Source organism: Colletotrichum abscissum (genome assembly GCF_030869225.1).
Source record: "Colletotrichum abscissum strain IMI 504890 chromosome Unknown Scaffold_10.1, whole genome shotgun sequence".
In the NCBI taxonomy this organism is placed as follows: domain Eukaryota; kingdom Fungi; phylum Ascomycota; class Sordariomycetes; order Glomerellales; family Glomerellaceae; genus Colletotrichum; species Colletotrichum abscissum.
Window position 1 is genome coordinate 1,106,819 of NW_026849988.1, and position 17,099 is coordinate 1,123,917.

A 17,099-nucleotide genomic window follows, 5' to 3' on the forward strand; every position below is an offset into this window, starting at 1 on the left:
TGATTCCAAGGGAAATCCAAAGAGCCTCAACTGCGGCGACCATTGAGCATGTGTAAGCAATTATCTTTTGCGGTGACCACATCCATCTGCTTAGAGACCGATTCGGCCGACGGCAAGGTCCCAGGCGGGAACGCTACCCACAAGAGATTGAATAGCGTGGATGAAACAGGGGACTGGGATGAAAAGAGACCAACCACAGGTCGCCAATCGTCCACCAACAGGAGGGGCGAGGGGCAGATGAGAAGCGCGTCGTGCTGCGTGCATGACCTGCATTTCTAGTGTGCTTCTGTTGCATGTCGGTCGATATTAGGACGTATTTGCGCTGGATTGACAAGTCTGCCCTCATTGGACGGAGGCAGACCGAATACTGCCTAGATCATATGAACTTTCAAACCCCTTTATCTCGCTTTCATTATCAACAGGATGTTGATGTTTTGGAAAAGCTACTTTGGCGGGGAAACGTGAACCGACCGAGCCGATCATAGGCGATGGTTAGCTGTCCACGTGCGATTGGCGTACGGATACCTAGTGCTGGCCCAACGAGGTTCCCGCGCTATGTTTACCTTGGTCGCAAGACAGGCCGTTAACACGCGCATGCAGATCATTGGATTCTCCTGCGCATCAGTACCTATACGTATCGTGGTTGAGCCGCAGGCCGTGACTTGGTTTCTGTTCTGTTACATGACACGTCGAAGCTTGTTGGGTTCTATCTCTGAGGGCGAACTGCTCGAGCCTTGACGTCGTTCCCGCAGGCGGGCTAGAGTCATGTTGCGGTATCCTGCTGCAAAATAGGCAGCGGGACGCAATGCAAACAAAGATCTCTGGGAAACTCTATCACTGCGTCGTGGTAATGGAGCGGGCCGCTGCTAAGGAAAGACAGGACGACGATGAGCATAACAAGGCAGATAATCTTGTACTCTGCTACGCCAGGAAGCAAGGTCCCCTTTGTCTAGGATCTCTTTCCTGGACAAGCGAACGGCCAATGGCACGCCAAGGCTGAGTCTGGGGGTGCTCGGCCCCCAAGAGCAGAGGTAATCTCTACCTTCTCTTGTCACGTCGCCACGCCCTCATTCGCAGGAAAGGCTGAGCTTTAGCAAGTACTGGGAACTTTGTCTCCAGATGTGACCAGAAACGGCCCCTCCTCCAAAGAAGACGTGTCGCGCTTTCCCCTTCCCTCCTGCTTCCCTGTCGCAGGCCCATCCCTTCATTTTCCCTCTCCCCCTTCCAGAACAACTCATCTGGTCTGCTTGTTTTGGGCTGAGCCACCCACACATTCTCCGTCTGTTGTTTTCCTTCTTTTTCTCTCTTCTGCAACAAGAGCTTCGCCAATCCTCTTCATGTCATTGTCTCTCTGGCCCTGCTGAGCTTTCTTCTTGCAACTGCTTGAACCCCTCGAGCCGTGCACAAACAACAGCTCCAACGAGCCCACTCCACCAATACCAAGTAAACAAACCGTCATTTTCGCATCGCATTCCCGTCGCATTCCTCACGTTCGAATACCCAAAGGCTACCATGGCCGCCGCAACGTACAAGCAGTTCTTGACTGCTCCCAACTCGTCGCTGCTCGCGCCCAACGCGACGCTCTACTACATTACCACCACTACCACTTACAATGGTCCTACCGATATCATTAAGCACCTCAACACTTTGCGCAACCAGGTGAAGAAGAAGAAGGAGGAGATCCTGGACATCGTCGAGGGCCGCGATGCTATCGCTGCAGAGGTTGACACTACCCTGGAGTTTGTCACTAGCGGCGGCGCATACCTGCCTGGTCTCGACGATAACTTCCTGTCTGACCGGACTGTCTACCTTCCGATTGTTTGTGCTGCCCCGCGTTCCTTACTTTGTAGCTTGAACTTGGCTAACCGCTCCGTTGTCAACAGATGCACGTCGTGAACTTCGATAGCGAGGGCAGGATCACCCAGATTCGCCAATCTTGGGACCAGGGCGCCCTTCTCAAGCAGTGCGATATCATTGGAAAGTCGGGCCGCAACTGGCCCATCCGGGATAGCACGGAGCAAATCAAGTTGATCACCAAGGGCTTGAAGGCCAACGGCAAGGTCGATGCCCCGGCTCCCGACTTCAACGAGTTGACCCACCGATCGCGAGGCAGCTCAACCAATGTGCTGCGAGACCCCCATGCTTCTCTGTCTCTGTTTGCGCCCAGGGAGGAGCAGGAAGAAGAGGCACCCCGAGCTGTTGTGTCACCTTATGCGGGTACCCGACCTCAGCAACGGTCCTTCAACGATATCCTTGGCCCCCAGCACGAGGAACCTAGCTCCCCCAGCGCCGGACGTGAGCGCGATGAGTCTCCAAGCAAGTTTGGCGCTCCCAAGGCTGGAGCCGGAAAGAACTTCCAGCCCAGTCGCTTGTTCGACGCCGACGAGCACGCAGATGTGCCCGACAGCCCCGAGCAGAAGTCTCCCGAGAAGTTCTACAGACCCAACCCCAAGAAGTTCCAGCACTTTGACTTCGCCGATGGCTCAGACCCGCAAGATACTCCCAAGCCTGCCGAGGGTCGTCCCAAGGCTAGCAAGCACGACAGCAGTTGGTCTTTCGACGATTTCACGACGCCGCAAAAGATTAAGCCCGGGAAGACACTGCGCACTCAAGACGTCCGCCACTGGGACACCGATGTGAACAACTCGGCGATTAAGGAGACCCCTGTCGCCCGGCAGCAACAGGTCAAGGGACGCCGCGACGCCGAGGCGCACTTTGATTTCGAGGATGATGGCCCGCAAAAGACACCGCGTCCCGCGGGCCGACCCAAGGGCACTGCGCACAACACTGGCCTTCATCTGTATGAGAACAACCTGTACAGCGAAGACGGCAAGCCCCTTCCTGGAACCGACTCTGACCGCGCATTGGGTAACATTACAAACCTCAACCATCGTCACAAGGACTTTGACCCCCATTTCGCCATGACAGATGATTCGCCGAGCCAGTCAGGCCAGCAGGGGCGACCCGCAGTCAGCGACTCCCGCAAGAAGGTGGTGAGCAACATGGACTCCCACTGGGATTCATATGACGAGTCTCCCGCCTCTCAGAAGGAGAACAAGCCCCAGGTGCCCTCAAAGGGCAAGGGCGGTATTCACATCGCTGGAGACGGCATGGGCTCGAAGAAGGTCAAAGAGGAGAAGGAGGGCGACTCGAAGGGCATTCACATCGCCGGAGACGGCATGGGTGGCAAGAAGGGCACCAACCGCAACTGGCTCTACGGAGATGACGACCTCGAGGACATTCCCAAGGCCGTTCCTCCCAAAGGTGGCTCTGGCTTGACCTCGGCCCAGAAGAGCTTTTGGGACTTCTAAGCGCGACGGACGGACACCCTGGCATTCCTCAAAGGATGAAGTCAGCGCCACTGGCCCGGTGTCTTGTCTGTTCTTGTTACGATTAAATGTATTGTGCCACGCTGCCCATGATTCACGGGAGCGTTTTGATGCTGCCAGTGTGCTGTTCCTTTCCCGGTTAGTCATCCTTCCACCATGCTGTCGCGTGATGGAGTGGTTCTCGGACTACGGGAAGTAGGATATCTGGCTAAGAATACCTGGATGTAAAATTGCTGTACCACCCATGAGAGAGAGGAGAGAAAGGCAGAGAGGTGAAGATGGAGGAGACGTTTTGAAGTAGGGGCGAGCGGAGGGCGAGGAAGAAGGTTCAAAATAGGTTCCTCTACCGCTTGTATTGTTGTACAGACATAGCCCATGATATCCAACAGACCGAACACATTTCTACCTACTCGGTTTCTTGGCAAACAACACTACTGGGAAGGATTGATACGATGCTGGTAGAACTCACGCGCCGACTGTAAAATCACGGCACCTGAACCTCGTGAAGAGTAGCTGACTACTGTCACTGTGAACGGGTATTAGATGATGTTACAGTTGCCTTTTCTGACAGTGGCTATACAGTGGATGTCACGATTTAGGCGCTACCCGTGAGGATCCATGATGCAGACAGGAACTGTGTGTTGTGTCATCCCCATTCTAATAGAAGCCATTCTTTCTGGTGATGATCTTTGGTCATCCAAATATGGCGGATATCTCCAATCACCTGGGCATAGAGTATACCACGGCATCAACATAAACGGTCAGAAGAAAAGTGTAAAGTACCAAGATCAGCCTCCCCCCGCAGGATGTCCATACGCCACGCTGTTTATACCCCTCGCTTCCATATCCAGAAAACATCAAAAAAGTAAAAAAGAGGTTCTTCAACCGTTTTTGTACGTCGATAATAGCAGCAACCTCCCCCAAAACACACGAGCTGCTGCTTCAACACAAAAACTTGTACACGCGCTTCCACCTAGGCCACGACCGCCTCTCTTCCTGCTCCTGGGCAACCAGGATACCAAGGTTAAAGTCTCTTCGGCCCGTAGTGACGTCCATGTCCTCGATGCGGATAAAGACGGTCCGGAAGTAAAACTTGTGCGCGACGTACATGATGGCCACGATGGGGAACGCGGCGTACCGCAAAAAGAAATTCTTCGCGACGGACTCGGCGTCCCAAGTCTCCCAGCCGACGGGGAAAGCACCGACCCAGAACTGGGCGATGAGCACGAGGACGTTCATGATGAGACCGCACCACGAGCCGATGATGCCGACCTGGGAGCGGAAAGCGAGCTCGTGCAGGCCGTGGCCTTTACGGGCCCAGGCGTGGCGGAAGCGGATGTGGCAGAGGCAGATGGAAGCCCAGGTGAAGATGGATGACAGGCCCGAGATGGCGAGGAGCCAGTCGAGGACCTGGTCCTGCTGCTTCAAGTCGGCGAGGTAGGCGAGGAGACCGACGGCAGACGCGACGCCGATGGCCGTCAGAGGGCGACCTTTACGGTCGACGTACGAGAGGAAACGCGGGGCCTGGTGCTGGTCCGCCAGCGCGGCGAGGGTTCGAGAGGAACCGAAGACGGCAGAGTTACCGACGGAAAGGACGGCGATGAGGATGACGGCGTTCATGACGGAGGGCAGAATATCAATCTGGGCGTTCTCGATGGCAATGACAAAGGGGGAAGCGGTCGCATCGGCGGAGGAGGAAGCACCGAGGAGACGGGCCTCGTCGTAGGGCACAAGAAGCCCAATTAGAGTAAGGGCCACGACGTAAAATAGGGTAATGCGCCAGAACACCTGCTTGATGGCGGTTGGGAGGGATTTGCGAGGGTTCGCCGCTTCGGCCGCTGCCAGACCGACCAGCTCAGTACCGGCGAAAGCAAAGGCAGCGGTGACAAAGACGCTACAGAGGCCTTTGAAGCCATTGTGGAATGCCCCCGGTGTTTGCCAGAAGCGACCGCCAATATAGCCCGAGTCTGGAGTCCCGCCGCAGTTGAGAACGATCCCTAGTAAGCTGCGTGGTGATCAGAATTAGACCCCTGTAGCAACGGAGAGAAGACGGAAACTTACATGAAGCCAATCACCGCAATGATCTTGATAATTGAGAATATGAACTCGGCTTCGCCATACCCTTTAATACCAAAGAGATTGATAGCGACGATACCAATAAGGAAGATGGTGACAAAGTAAGCCTTGGTTATGCCCTCTTGCCAGTACGTTATTGTGATTGCAGCCGCAATGATTTCGAGAGGTAGTACAATAAGCCATTGCAGTGCATAGCTGTAGTATTTCGTCAGCGGTCTCTTCTCTCCATGGCGCTCACGAATGATGCGCGCAGGTGCTGCGCATACTCACTTCCAACCCATGGCAAAACCCCACGATGGGTCCAGAAATCGCGTGGAGTATGCCGAGAACGAACCCGCAACGGGGAAAGCAACAGCCAACTCCCCCAAAGCCTGACAAGTGCAGTATAACATTGCGCCCACGAGCGAAAAGGCAATCAGTAATGACGCCGGCCCGCCCACCTCGAGCGCCTGTCCAGAAGCCACGAACAGTCCCGTGCCGATGGAACCGCCAATGGCAATCATCTGCAAATGCCGGCCCTTGAGCTTTCGCGAGAGGAGGGAGTGCGAGGTCTGTAGGTTGGCGAGTCGGATATCGTAGTAGTGCACGCCGTTCAGCACTCTCTCGTGGCCGGGCTCGAGGTCCAGAGATGAGTTGCTCTTTGGCCTGTGGATGCTGCCATCGGACATTTGCGAGGGCGCGCGCCTGAAGCTCTCGAGCACGCGGCTCAAGACACCCGGCGCGGGGCTCGGGTCGTAGATGGGTTCCCGCCGCATGCTATAGCTGCTCCCGAGGGTGAGGGAATCTTCCTTGATCTTGATCGCACTGAGTTCCACGTCCTCGTTGTACGGCGCCATCCCCGTTTCCGTAGCGTGTCGGTATGTAAATGGTAGATATCAAGACTAGTGGGGGTCGTTGTCGCCGTCTACACCGCTCGTCACAGGTGATACTGTTGAGTCTGGCTCTGTGCCTGGCCGTTTGTTCGAATTGTTATCGTGTATATCGGTCGATCGTGAGATATGGCGTTCGTATGTCGGGTCGCTCGTTCGGTGAGACTTGGCGCGCTTTAGGCATCGGTCACCTCCGTCGAGAATCGCATGCCTGTTGCCGAGGGTATCTGGATGCGTAGAAGCAGGGTCTGACGCCGATAAGATGCCTGCAGATCGTCTCGAAGTATTGGCGTAATCGTCGGTAGAGAGCGTGGAGAGTTCGCGGATTAAGGAAACCGGTCGGCCTTGAAGTCTATGCCGCACACCAGGAGAAGGACAACGTTTCCGTGTACTAGTCGTTGCGACGAAAAGCGACGGACTACCGCCACCTAAAGGGGTTGGGTGACTGAGCGTGTGTGGTGAGGCTTATCATGCTGGGCCGACCAGCGCAGTTGCCGCATTGGCGTTGAAAGGTGACAGGATGGGATGGCTTGCTGGTCTAATCTGGTGACAAGGATACCCCCCCGACTGACAGACATGAGTTCCAAGTCGCCTCTTTCGGTCCTTCAGAACGTCGGCGACAGGATGAACTGGCTCGGCTTAAGGGTGCGACACTGGCGCCGACGAATGAGGGGAGAGGTGGTCATGGCTGGGCCAGGCTCGAATCCTTCACTTGTCCCTTGGCAATGGGCAGTTGCACTTGGAAATGGAATTGTCAGTGTGCCTGCCCCCCAACTTTGCGCCCCCCCCCCCCCCCAAAGTCGCCCTAATCAGAGATGAATCCACTTCCGCTATCTCTCCCTCTTGCCCGTCCGTGCCTCTCACTCCATCTCTCTCGCTTACCCAATGCCCACTGTTGCAATCGGTACGGGCCTGTGCTTGTCTGGGGTTCCTTAATGGAGACTAAATGGAGGCAGCATGACTGGGAGCCATAGATCGTCCAACTAGGAAGCTGGATGGCTCCACAGGGGAGACCGTTTCTCTGCTCGCATCGTGGGTTACCGTCTACTATGTAGGGATATTTGCTCAAGTCAACATTCGCCCACAGTCGTCCGTTCCCCTCTCCAAGACTCGAGAATAATGATGACACACCTGCTGAGCGCCGAAGCAAAACTCCCAATTGACTTTGTTCAATATGCAGGTGCCATGCCCTGCTTGCAGTCTGTTCGCAACTCTGTTTGCAGCTTCGCCTCAGACCCAATGTTTGACAGGCGCACAGATTGAGGCAGGTTGTCATCCCACGCCCCACATGCATCGAGGCACATACCTCCAATACCTAGGGTGCTTAGGTAGAATACAAAGTGCATTATCCCTTATCTCAGAACCGTATGTGCGGCGGCGTCAAGTCCTTACAAGCGAGCAGGGAGTTGTGGAAGTATGCCTTTATAGTCAGCGATTACTGCCATGAATAGCTGTAAAGCATTGCAATTCTGGCAGTGCAGAAAGGACGTCAAAAAGCAGTGGTAGCAAGACCATTGAGAGATACATTAGCCCATGTTTGAGCAGTATTTTGTACAACAGCTAAATCATCATCCCATACAACGCCAGACTGTGTCGTTTGAATACGATGCCTCCAACGACAAAGACATGCTACTTTATATAAACATGCTCTCCCTGACTTCCATCACAGGTGAGCCTACATCAATGATATCATGCTTGTTCCTTTTGCTCCTCCTTTTTCTCTACAATCAGCTTTCCGTTGGCGTCTCTTGGCTTGCGCTGCCAGCCTGTGCTGAAGAGCTTGCCCATATCGAACCGGGGGAGCGGGTGCGCTTCCGTGTTGAAGACGACCTTGTCCATGGGCAACAAATCATCCGGTGAGAACAGGAGGTAGAAATACTTTAGCGTCTCGGCCTAGTCACACCGTGTTAGTTACCATGGCTTAGCAGTCAAGTAGAGTTCCACTTACCATCCAGAAACTTTCCAGGTTGTCACGCGTAACTGGGGGAATCGTGTTGGCGTCGCTCAAACTCGTAAAGCCTCCACCATCCTCGACCGAGGTGTAGTTGACAAACGACTTGAACATCTCCCAGCCCCATTCACGGTACTTGATGTCGCCAGTGATTCTCCACATGTAAAAGACACTCTCAATCGTCTCTGGTCGTTGGAGATTGTGGACATCCTGAGAGTGTACCTCAAAGTCCTGTCGCCACTTGGCATGCGGATCCGGATCAAAGTCCTTGGGTGGGTGATGCGAGGCCGAGGGAGATGCAGGTGGGTTGTCGATGTTGAAATAGGTGATCTCGGCGGCAAGCCCTGTCGCCATCCACTTGTACATGCCCCAACACGTCTGCATGAGCTCGCGGGCCAGCTTCATGTCTTCGTCCTTCTTCTTGTTCCATGTGGGTAATTTCCTGGCCTCTGCCTCGGGAATGCCTCCAGTCGCTCCCAAAGCAATGGTACCGGGCATGAAGCAAACAAGGTGGTCCATCTTTGGAGACAGTTCGTGGTTCAGGCCAGAGGGGCGCTCTCCGAGAACAGTAAATCCAGAGGGTTTGCTGTAGGTTATCAGGTGCTTGCGGACTCCTGCTAGGGCTTCGTCCCACATCTCCAGGTAGACGGGCTCCTGCTTGTTCGTCTGCAGATACTGCTTGATCAGGTACTCATAGTACGAGTCTCCGCGGGAGCCCAGGCGAATGTTGTCTCCCCTGAACTCTCCCGTCGTGGCGTAGAGGTAGATGGGGACAAGTCCATCCTGAGCACCGTTATCGTCAACCACCTTCATGACCCGCTCGACCTTGTCCCAGAAGTCCTTTTCGCCGGTCAGCTTGGCTAGGTACTTGAACTCGAGCTGCAGTGTCGTTGTCTCTGCGGTCGAAGAGGCGCCGCCGTCAGCGTGGGATACGATGCCCTTGTAGGTGGCCAGGTTGACGCTGGCGTAGGGAACTCCTGACGGCGAGTCAAAGGCGCTCATCAGACGATCGGCCAGATCTTTTGCTTTTTCCAGGTACAAGTCCTCACCAGGCGCGCCTGGGTCGTCGTCTTTGATCGCGGCCAGCTCGGGGAACTCGGTGGACAGGTAATGCGCAGAGAGAAGGCCACCCATCATTCTGATGGTTGTCTCGAATGTGTTGACGTCTTGGTCTTGATCCCACGTCAAGTCGTTGGCAAGCCATTGCCTCGCATGGCTCAGGCGTGATGTCAAGTTCATCAACATCATGGTGTCGAGCGAATCGATGATAATCCAACCAAGACCCTTGGGTGCCATCTGTCGTCCGGTCTTCGCAATGGGGTGGTACTCGTCGTATCCTGTGAACAAATTCGGCTGTTAGTTTCCGAGCTCCATATGAACGAACACAATGTTACCAGCAAGTTCAAAGTCTTACCCCAGGCATAGCGTTCGTAGGCATCCCAGCTGAGCTCAAAGGCCTCAACTACTCTCTCCCGTCTCTTGAGCCAGTCCACCTTCTTGCCCGTGGGCTCTGTCACACCAAGCCAGCCAGTCCATGTCGTTGCCGATTCGCGGGCCTTGGAGCCCTCTGAGAAGAAGCCGAAGAACCAGAGGCCTGTTACGAAGCAGAGGAGGGTGACGAGGATGGAGCGCTTCCGCCGCCAGAGAGGCCGAAACCTCCGGCTTGCGTGGTGGGCATAGGGCTTGTCCTTGTACATGGGAAGCTGGCCCTTGGTACCAAGAAGGTCTTCTACCCGCCCCTGCACACCGTGGAAGATACCAGTGTTGCCTCCACGGTAGGATCGGCTGCTGTTGGCAGAGGCACCCCAATATCTGTCCTCGAGTTGTCGCTGGGGATTGCTGAAGGAGGGAACGTTCTTTGGGACATTGAAAGACATGTCGTTCAGCGCAGTGGCTCCGGCTTCGACTGCTTTTTCTTTGATGTTATGGGCAGCTCGGGCGGCCGTGATTTTGAAAACGCTAAGGGCGGAGTTCTGATGTAGATTGAAAGGGTCGCGAACATTCATATTACGCCCTCAGCATTGTCGCAGTGTGGATCCGGCGGTTTCGAGCAAACGACGTGGGACGGGACGAACAGGTCGCAAACCTCGGGGGTCAACAACCTTTGAGGGAAAAGACTGAAGGAGGCTTGCAAAGACTGGTGCTCTGGCTCAAACCCCAGCAGCTTTGAGGAATGACAGTTGTACTGTGACGGCGTGGGATGTAGGAAAAATAACAAGAGAGACAAGAGCAACCAGCAACTGAGACTAGGTACCTAAGGAATCTCGATGATGTGGACTTTCTGACCCAGCTGGAGCGGGCCAGTGAGTGACACCTCTTGGTCGCGCAAAGGTGTCCCGTCGGGTCTTAGAGGTAAGGTGCCGACCACTCTACCCGCTAACCCACTGTATTTCCTCACAGCGCACGCTCACTGGTGGACAGGACAGGAACCTACGGAAAGGCGGCACTTATGCCCAGCGTACCATGCACCTTCGTCATGATGGATCGATGCGTTTGAATCTTTATTGTTCGGTACCTAGTTCTTATGGTCTTTGGACCACCAATCTCGCATACATGCAACTGTCTGTGATTGCGAGTCCTTTTTTCGGTCTACGCGATGCTTTCAGACTACTGCGCACCGCCTTCTGTATTCGTAAGGTAGCTAGCTCCATTGAGACCATTACTCCCATCTGCTTCAGCCTGATGGCATCGAGCATTATGTGTACAAATCACTCATTGGCAAAATGAACACTCCCAGAAATCCTAGTGTCGCATTCCGTCTTAGTTTAGTGTGTAGTAGTACAATGGCTCTTCCCAATCGTCGCAATGCTCAATCATGTGTATGTTGTGTTTCAACGCGTAAAAGCGCTGCTTCCCTTACAGAAGCATACGTCTGGGATCCTCAATGTACTCCTTGACCTTGACCAAGAACTGAACAGCTTCTCTTCCGTCAAGAAGGCGGTGATCGTAGGTAAGCGCCAAGTACATCATGGGGCGGATCTCAATCTTGCCGTTGATGGCCACTGCGCGATCCTTGACTGCGTGGAGTCCGAGGACGGCAGTCTGGGGAAGGTTGATAATGGGGGTGCCCATCAGCGAGCCAAAGACACCGCCGTTGCTGATGGTGAAGGTACCGCCAGCCATGTCCTCGATCGTCAGCTTGTTGTCGCGGGCCTGTGATAGCTCCATGTTAGCGTTGAACCTCGATGACGTAGTAGGGTCATCGTCCATACCTTCTTGCCCATGTCGGCAATGGCCTTCTCGATACCGAGCATGTCCAGCGACTCGGTGTTGCGCACGACAGGGGTGACGAGACCCTTTTCAGTGGCGACCGCAACGCTGATGTCGACATAGTCGCGGTATACAATCGTGTCGCCGCCGTTGGGGCCCTCGATGGAGGCGTTGACGGCCGGGATATCGCGCATGGCCAGGACGCAAGCGCGAGAGAAGGCGCTCATGAAACCAAGCTTGACACCAGTCTTCTTGAGGACGTCATCGCGGTAAAGCTTGCGGAACTCAATAAGGGAGGACATGTCAACCTCGTTGAAGGTGGTAAGCGAGGCCGCTGTGTTCTGCGACTGCTTGAGTCTTTCGGCGATTCGGAGGCGCATACGGTTCATTTTCACCTGCGAAGACGCCCAGTCAGCTCTATTGCTCATGGAAAAGATTGCACGCGAAGATTGGGTGGAAGACCTACGCGACGTTCCTCACGGCTGCCAAACGCCGGAGCAGCGCTGGTTGCCGACTCCTTCTCGGGAGCAGGAGCAGGTTTTGACGTCTCCTTTGCCGGGGCAGCGGGCTTACTGGCGGGCGCATCATCCTTGGGCGCCTCCTTCTTAGGTTCCGGCTTCGATTCTGACTTGGACTCTGGCTTTGACTCGGGCTCCGAGTTCTTCTCTGGGGCAGGCTTGGATTCGCTTGAGCTGGACTTCTCGCCTCCAAGCTCCATCTTGACGATATCCTGGCCGACAGTGACGGTGTCCTCCTCGTTGACCAAAAATTCCTTGATCGTACCGGCCTCGGGAGCGTTAACAGCAACATCGATCTGTGCGACAAGAGAAAGAACTGCGGTCAGCAATAGGAACGTCATGTTTTCCCCAGAGACACCAGATGAACAAAGCTACCTTGTCAGTCTCGATGGTGGCAATCTCCTCATCCTGCTCTACAAAGTCGCCGACCTGCTTCGACCACTGCTTCAGGGTACCTTCGGAAATGGACTCAGCCATCTGCGGCACTTGGACGATTTTGTCGGCATAGCTGCGGACGTGCTGCATCATCTGGGGAAGCTGCAGCGGCAGCGAACGCGGCTGGTACCGGCGCAGCGGCACGGAGCGCGCAGTCGCGACAAGTCTTCTCGAGAGCATCGTGACGGGTGTTCGATGAGGTGTGTGGGGAAAAGGAGAGAAGAGATGAGTGTGGTTGTGTTTTCTGTTTTTTGGGTGCACTCTGGTAGGCTGGCAAGCTGGTCACAGGTCTGCAGGAGACCCACAGGTTGGCAATGGCAGCAGCATAGCTGTAGTGGAAGCGGTTCTCTCCGTGTGTACGCCCGTAGCGAGTAGCCTTCTGCCGTCAAATAGGTACCCTTACCTCGGATAGCACTCAGCCACGGCCGGCTTGGAGCCTGCCCTGTAGTTTTTTCTCGCCGGGACAAATACGGAGTACGTGCCGATCCTTCCGACGCTGGGACAGATGGAATTCCCAAGAGGCAGTGTCACTGGCAAATTGGCACTGGAACTGTCGTGTTGGCCATCTTTCACTGTCACCAGCAGGTAGGCAGGACAGAAGGGCTCAATCTAAGGTAGGAGCCTTTGATATACAGACAAAGTGACGAAGAAAGAGTTTCAGGCATGGACGGTCTCCCATTCAAGTTGCAAAGTGCTACTACTATCAGATACGTACCGGAACGAAGTAGCCGACTTAAAGATTGGGTATCCGTACCTTGAGGCCAGTGGGGCTCTCAAGGGCACAACCGACACCCAACTCGTCGTACAGTCGATGGCCTGCATCCGAGCATTTCAACTTCAAGAGGGATACGGCCCGGGAAAATAGACGTCTGCCGCATCGAGAACCCTGAAATCGACTCGGTCTATGTTCACATTATACGTGTGAGCCAACGGAGAGTCGAGTCTGCCCTCCAGTGCCACGACTGATCATTCCCCTACAGTCGACGTTGCATCCCCATCAGTCGAGTTCTCAGGGATATTTGGACCTATTTCACACGAACAAGGGAAACACAAATTCAACTCTGGAGGGCACACATTGTCTACGTTAAAAATGTCGTTTAAGGACTTTCCATTTTTGACTCCTGAGGAGTTTTCCGAAATATGCCATCATTTCGATAGCCAGTATTGCCGTGCTACCTTGGGCCCGATGCGACGGCGTTGGAAAATGAGGGTATGCACGGCACTTGATACATCATTCGCCTCGGGCGTTGAATACACTACTTATTTGCAAATCATCCGGCCACTCGAGGCTACTTTGGACTGCGGCGATCTCTCATCCGTTCTGGATAATTTTTCATTTGGCGATGGTGCTTCAGAAAAGGATGCTCTAGGACTGGGTGATGAGGCCATGATTGATGCTGAAGAATCCGACGAGGTAATGTTCTAGGCTCTTCTTATACGACACGCTGCTTATGTTCACTCACATATGGCAGGCTGCGCTCTCCAGGTCACACGTTCCTGATTCCGGTCACGTCGTCTACGAAGTGCACTGGCATCCCACATATCGGATGCCTTGCCTGTGGTTCACATTACACGGACTGCCAGCCGACGAGCCTGCATTCAACCTTGACACTGTCTTTCGAAGACTGGTGCCCGATCAGTTCAAGGATGCTCTCCGACGGTCTAGCGGAATTGGAGGGATCTCCGGCGACGTAAGTGTGCATCAGCTGCGGACCAGTCAATTAAATCTTCTGAAAGAGACCGTCTGTAGGTCTGTACTAACAATCGAGGTCGCAGCACCACCCTCTCACGGGATTACCGTCATTCTTCATCCATCCATGCCTCCTCGGTGACGCCATGTCGGGCTTCAACTGTTCCAAGGAGCAGTACATGATGCTATGGCTCGGCCTGGTTGGCGGATGCGTCGGGCTCTGGGTGCCCAAAGAGATGGCCCTGGATCCAACCGACTGAAGCTCACCGCCGCCGGGACCTTCCTGCCTTCTCTCACCCTGTTTGAACTGAAATGCAAGGCTGAAATCCTCAATCGTCGTCGCTGTCCTCTTCCATGGCAACATCGCTGTCCTCGTCTTCTTCCTCGTCTCTGGTCCGCTTCTGGCCTCTTGCATCAGCCGTCTGCGCGTCAGCCATGGTTTGATCATCACCGGCTGCCGGCTTCGTCGTGGTGGCCCCCGTGGCCGCTGCTGATGCGGCACCAGGTGCGGGAGCGTTGAAGATGCTCTTCTGAAGATCCGTCACTTCGGTGCTGGAAGCTCCTGCTGTCGAATTTGGCATCTTGTATGTGCCGTCTAATTTGGCGACGAAGTCGGACTTGGACTTTGCGTACTGGACGTTCTGTTCACGGTCTCGTCAGCGAAATCCCTTATGATCCTCTACTCTCAAGGTCGCATACCAGAGGCCGACCGAGGAACTCAAAGCCTTCAAGGGAGCGCATGGCCTGGGTCGCTGTCTGGATATCGCGGAAGGTGATGTGGGCTTGCCCTCGCATCTTCATGGTCTTCATGGCGACGATGTCGAGAACGGGGCCGTATGTGGAGAACAGCAAGTAAAGTTCGGTTCGCAAGTCAGCTTTTTGTATCTTGTTCGACGGGAGATTTGTGACATATAGCCTACAATCATTAGCGATTGCCTCTTGTTTCCTGGGTTTCTGACTTACGTCTGGTTCGGAGCAACAGTTGCAACTTTGGCGGGTAGTGATGCGTTTGGCGCGAGGCCACGGGGAGGGGCGACCGCTGCCATTGTGCAGTATGATGAACGGAAGTGTGAGATGATATGAGGCCTTTGCGGAAATCGTCAATTGCTCGACAGTGTGTGTTCGGTGTGGGTATGGTCTCGAGGTGGCGCGTAGTGATATTCGTCCTCGTTGAATCGTCGCGGTACCGATTTTTTGTGATGAACGTCCGGCCACCGCACTGTAGTTAGTCGAGTAGCCTTCGGAGCTTCACTGCTAGCGCTGCCAATCGATACCATGGACGCCAGGGTGTGGCCTTAGGTTCAGAGCTGTGCACGAAGGAGAATGGTGCGAATGCCATGTTGCCCTGTCGGAAGACCTACCTAACCTACCTACGTAACGCCCCTCTCTGCCCCACCAATGTGCACCTCCCAGACGGTACGTTGTAGTGTATGCAATGCATGCACCTTACGTATGTAGAGCCTGGGGAGATAGGTACATTGCCTTGCTTGGACGGAGGCCAGCCAGCATCAACTAGCACTGCCTCAAGCGATCACTTCATCTGCCAACATCGCCAACTCTGTTCTTTCCACACTCCCTCAACAACCTCCGACTCATTCTAGATCGTGGTAGTAGAGAGCTATACTCCTATCACGAAGCAATCGTTCATCATGGCGGCCCCTCAGGTTCACCACCTCTTCCACGCGCCCATCGCGGACCATTCCTTCTCTGCCGACCGCCAGACGCTGGCTATCGCTCGCGATTCTACCATTGAGCTCTACGGACCTACTGGAAACTCTTTCAAGCTCAAGGATGAGCTCAAAGGACACGACAAGACCGTCACGAGTGTCGACATTGCTCCCAACAGCGGCCGCATTGTCTCCTGCTCTCAAGGTATGTCAATGCGCGCTAATTCTGTCCTGTCTCCGAGTCGAGAATAGCAACTGACCTCCCGCGATAGACAGAAATGCTCTTGTCTGGGAGCCCTCGCCTACCGGATACAAGCCCACACTTGTCCTCCTCCGAATCAGCCGCGCCGCGACCTTTGTGCGATGGTCCCCCTCCGAGACCAAGTTCGCCGTCGGATCGGGCGACCGCGTGATTGCCGTCTGCTACTTCGAGGAGGAGAACGACTGGTGGGTATCGAAGCACCTGAAGAAGCCCATTCGCAGCACCATCACATCCGTCGCATGGCACCCAAACTCCGTTCTGCTTGCTGCCGGATCTACCGACGCCCACGCCAGAGTTCTTTCCAGTTTCATCAAGGGTGTCGACGCCCGCCCCGAGCCGACCGCTTGGGGTGAAAGATTGCCGTTCAACACCGTCTGCGGAGAGTACTTGAACAACTCTGCCGGCTGGGTTCACTCTGTCTCCTTTTCGCCGAGCGGAAATGCCCTGGCGTTTGCTGCTCACGATAGCAGCATTACTGTCGTATACCCCAGTGCCCCTGAACAGCCTCCCCGCGCCGTTGTCACCATCACCACCCAGTTGCTTCCCTTCATGAGCCTTCTGTGGAGCTCAGAGGACGAGATCATTGCCGCAGGCTACGACTGTGAAGCCTTCCGCTTCAAGGGCGGCGAAGGCGGCTGGAGCCTTGCCGGTACTCTCGAGTCAAAGGGCCGACCCGGGCTTAGCGACGCCCGCGAAGAGTCTGCGCTCAACATGTTCAGGCAGATGGATCTCAAGGGCAAGGCTACGGACGATACCAAGCTCAAGACGGTACATCAGAACACTGTCACCACACTTCGTTCCTATGAAGAGTCTGGCGGTAACTTGACAAAGTTTACCTGTAAGTTTCAGAATCCCTTTGTTCACTAGTGTCGAATGCTAACTAGAGATGAAGCCAGCGGTGTCGACGGGAGAATCGTCATTTGGAGCACTTAGACAACCTTTCATAGCAAGCTTTCAATGGAAATACCACGATGTTTCAGATACTCACCTCCATATTGTGAGCTGACATGCTAGCACCTAGTGACACGTTCTCGACAGTTCTTTCCGAGAAAATTGACCAAGAGGCCTCGGTCGCTCGACGTCCGGTTCTAT

The 17,099-nt window shown here is 54.6% G+C and overlaps 7 protein-coding genes across 7 annotated transcripts; 3 read left to right on the plus strand and 4 right to left on the minus strand.

Annotated features, from left to right (window-relative positions):
- Window positions 1-1,512: 1,512 nt before the first annotated feature.
- CABS01_05294 (uncharacterized protein) lies at window positions 1,513-3,311 on the plus strand (the record flags this gene model as incomplete). Its single annotated transcript, XM_060538664.1, has 2 exons — window positions 1,513-1,818; window positions 1,884-3,311. 2 exons carry the CDS (start codon window positions 1,513-1,515, stop codon window positions 3,309-3,311), a joined length of 1,734 nt encoding a protein of 577 aa, XP_060405836.1.
- Window positions 3,312-4,271: 960 nt separating this feature from the next.
- CABS01_05295 (amino acid permease) lies at window positions 4,272-6,160 on the minus strand (the record flags this gene model as incomplete). Its single annotated transcript, XM_060538665.1, has 3 exons — window positions 4,272-5,334; window positions 5,391-5,600; window positions 5,676-6,160. 3 exons carry the CDS (start codon window positions 6,158-6,160, stop codon window positions 4,272-4,274), a joined length of 1,758 nt encoding a protein of 585 aa, XP_060405837.1.
- A 1,803-nt stretch (window positions 6,161-7,963) lies between these two features.
- CABS01_05296 (glycosyl hydrolase family 47) lies at window positions 7,964-10,231 on the minus strand (the record flags this gene model as incomplete). The annotated part of the gene is made up of 3 exons (XM_060538666.1): window positions 7,964-8,167; window positions 8,223-9,562; window positions 9,640-10,231. 3 exons carry the CDS (start codon window positions 10,229-10,231, stop codon window positions 7,964-7,966), a joined length of 2,136 nt encoding a protein of 711 aa, XP_060405838.1.
- Window positions 10,232-11,081: 850 nt separating this feature from the next.
- Window positions 11,082-12,568, minus strand: CABS01_05297 (2-oxoacid dehydrogenase acyltransferase; the record flags this gene model as incomplete). The annotated part of the gene is made up of 4 exons (XM_060538667.1): window positions 11,082-11,378; window positions 11,438-11,830; window positions 11,902-12,249; window positions 12,329-12,568. 4 exons carry the CDS (start codon window positions 12,566-12,568, stop codon window positions 11,082-11,084), a joined length of 1,278 nt encoding a protein of 425 aa, XP_060405839.1.
- A 910-nt stretch (window positions 12,569-13,478) lies between these two features.
- CABS01_05298 (uncharacterized protein) lies at window positions 13,479-14,338 on the plus strand (the record flags this gene model as incomplete). The annotated part of the gene is made up of 3 exons (XM_060538668.1): window positions 13,479-13,802; window positions 13,861-14,079; window positions 14,165-14,338. The coding sequence occupies 3 exons, from the start codon at window positions 13,479-13,481 to the stop codon at window positions 14,336-14,338; spliced, it is 717 nt and encodes a 238-aa protein (XP_060405840.1).
- A 69-nt stretch (window positions 14,339-14,407) lies between these two features.
- Window positions 14,408-15,124, minus strand: CABS01_05299 (RNA recognition domain-containing protein; the record flags this gene model as incomplete). The annotated part of the gene is made up of 3 exons (XM_060538669.1): window positions 14,408-14,719; window positions 14,778-14,994; window positions 15,042-15,124. The coding sequence occupies 3 exons, from the start codon at window positions 15,122-15,124 to the stop codon at window positions 14,408-14,410; spliced, it is 612 nt and encodes a 203-aa protein (XP_060405841.1).
- A 603-nt stretch (window positions 15,125-15,727) lies between these two features.
- Window positions 15,728-16,940, plus strand: CABS01_05300 (WD repeat domain-containing protein; the record flags this gene model as incomplete). The annotated part of the gene is made up of 3 exons (XM_060538670.1): window positions 15,728-15,950; window positions 16,018-16,845; window positions 16,900-16,940. The coding sequence occupies 3 exons, from the start codon at window positions 15,728-15,730 to the stop codon at window positions 16,938-16,940; spliced, it is 1,092 nt and encodes a 363-aa protein (XP_060405842.1).
- Window positions 16,941-17,099: the final 159 nt, after the last annotated feature.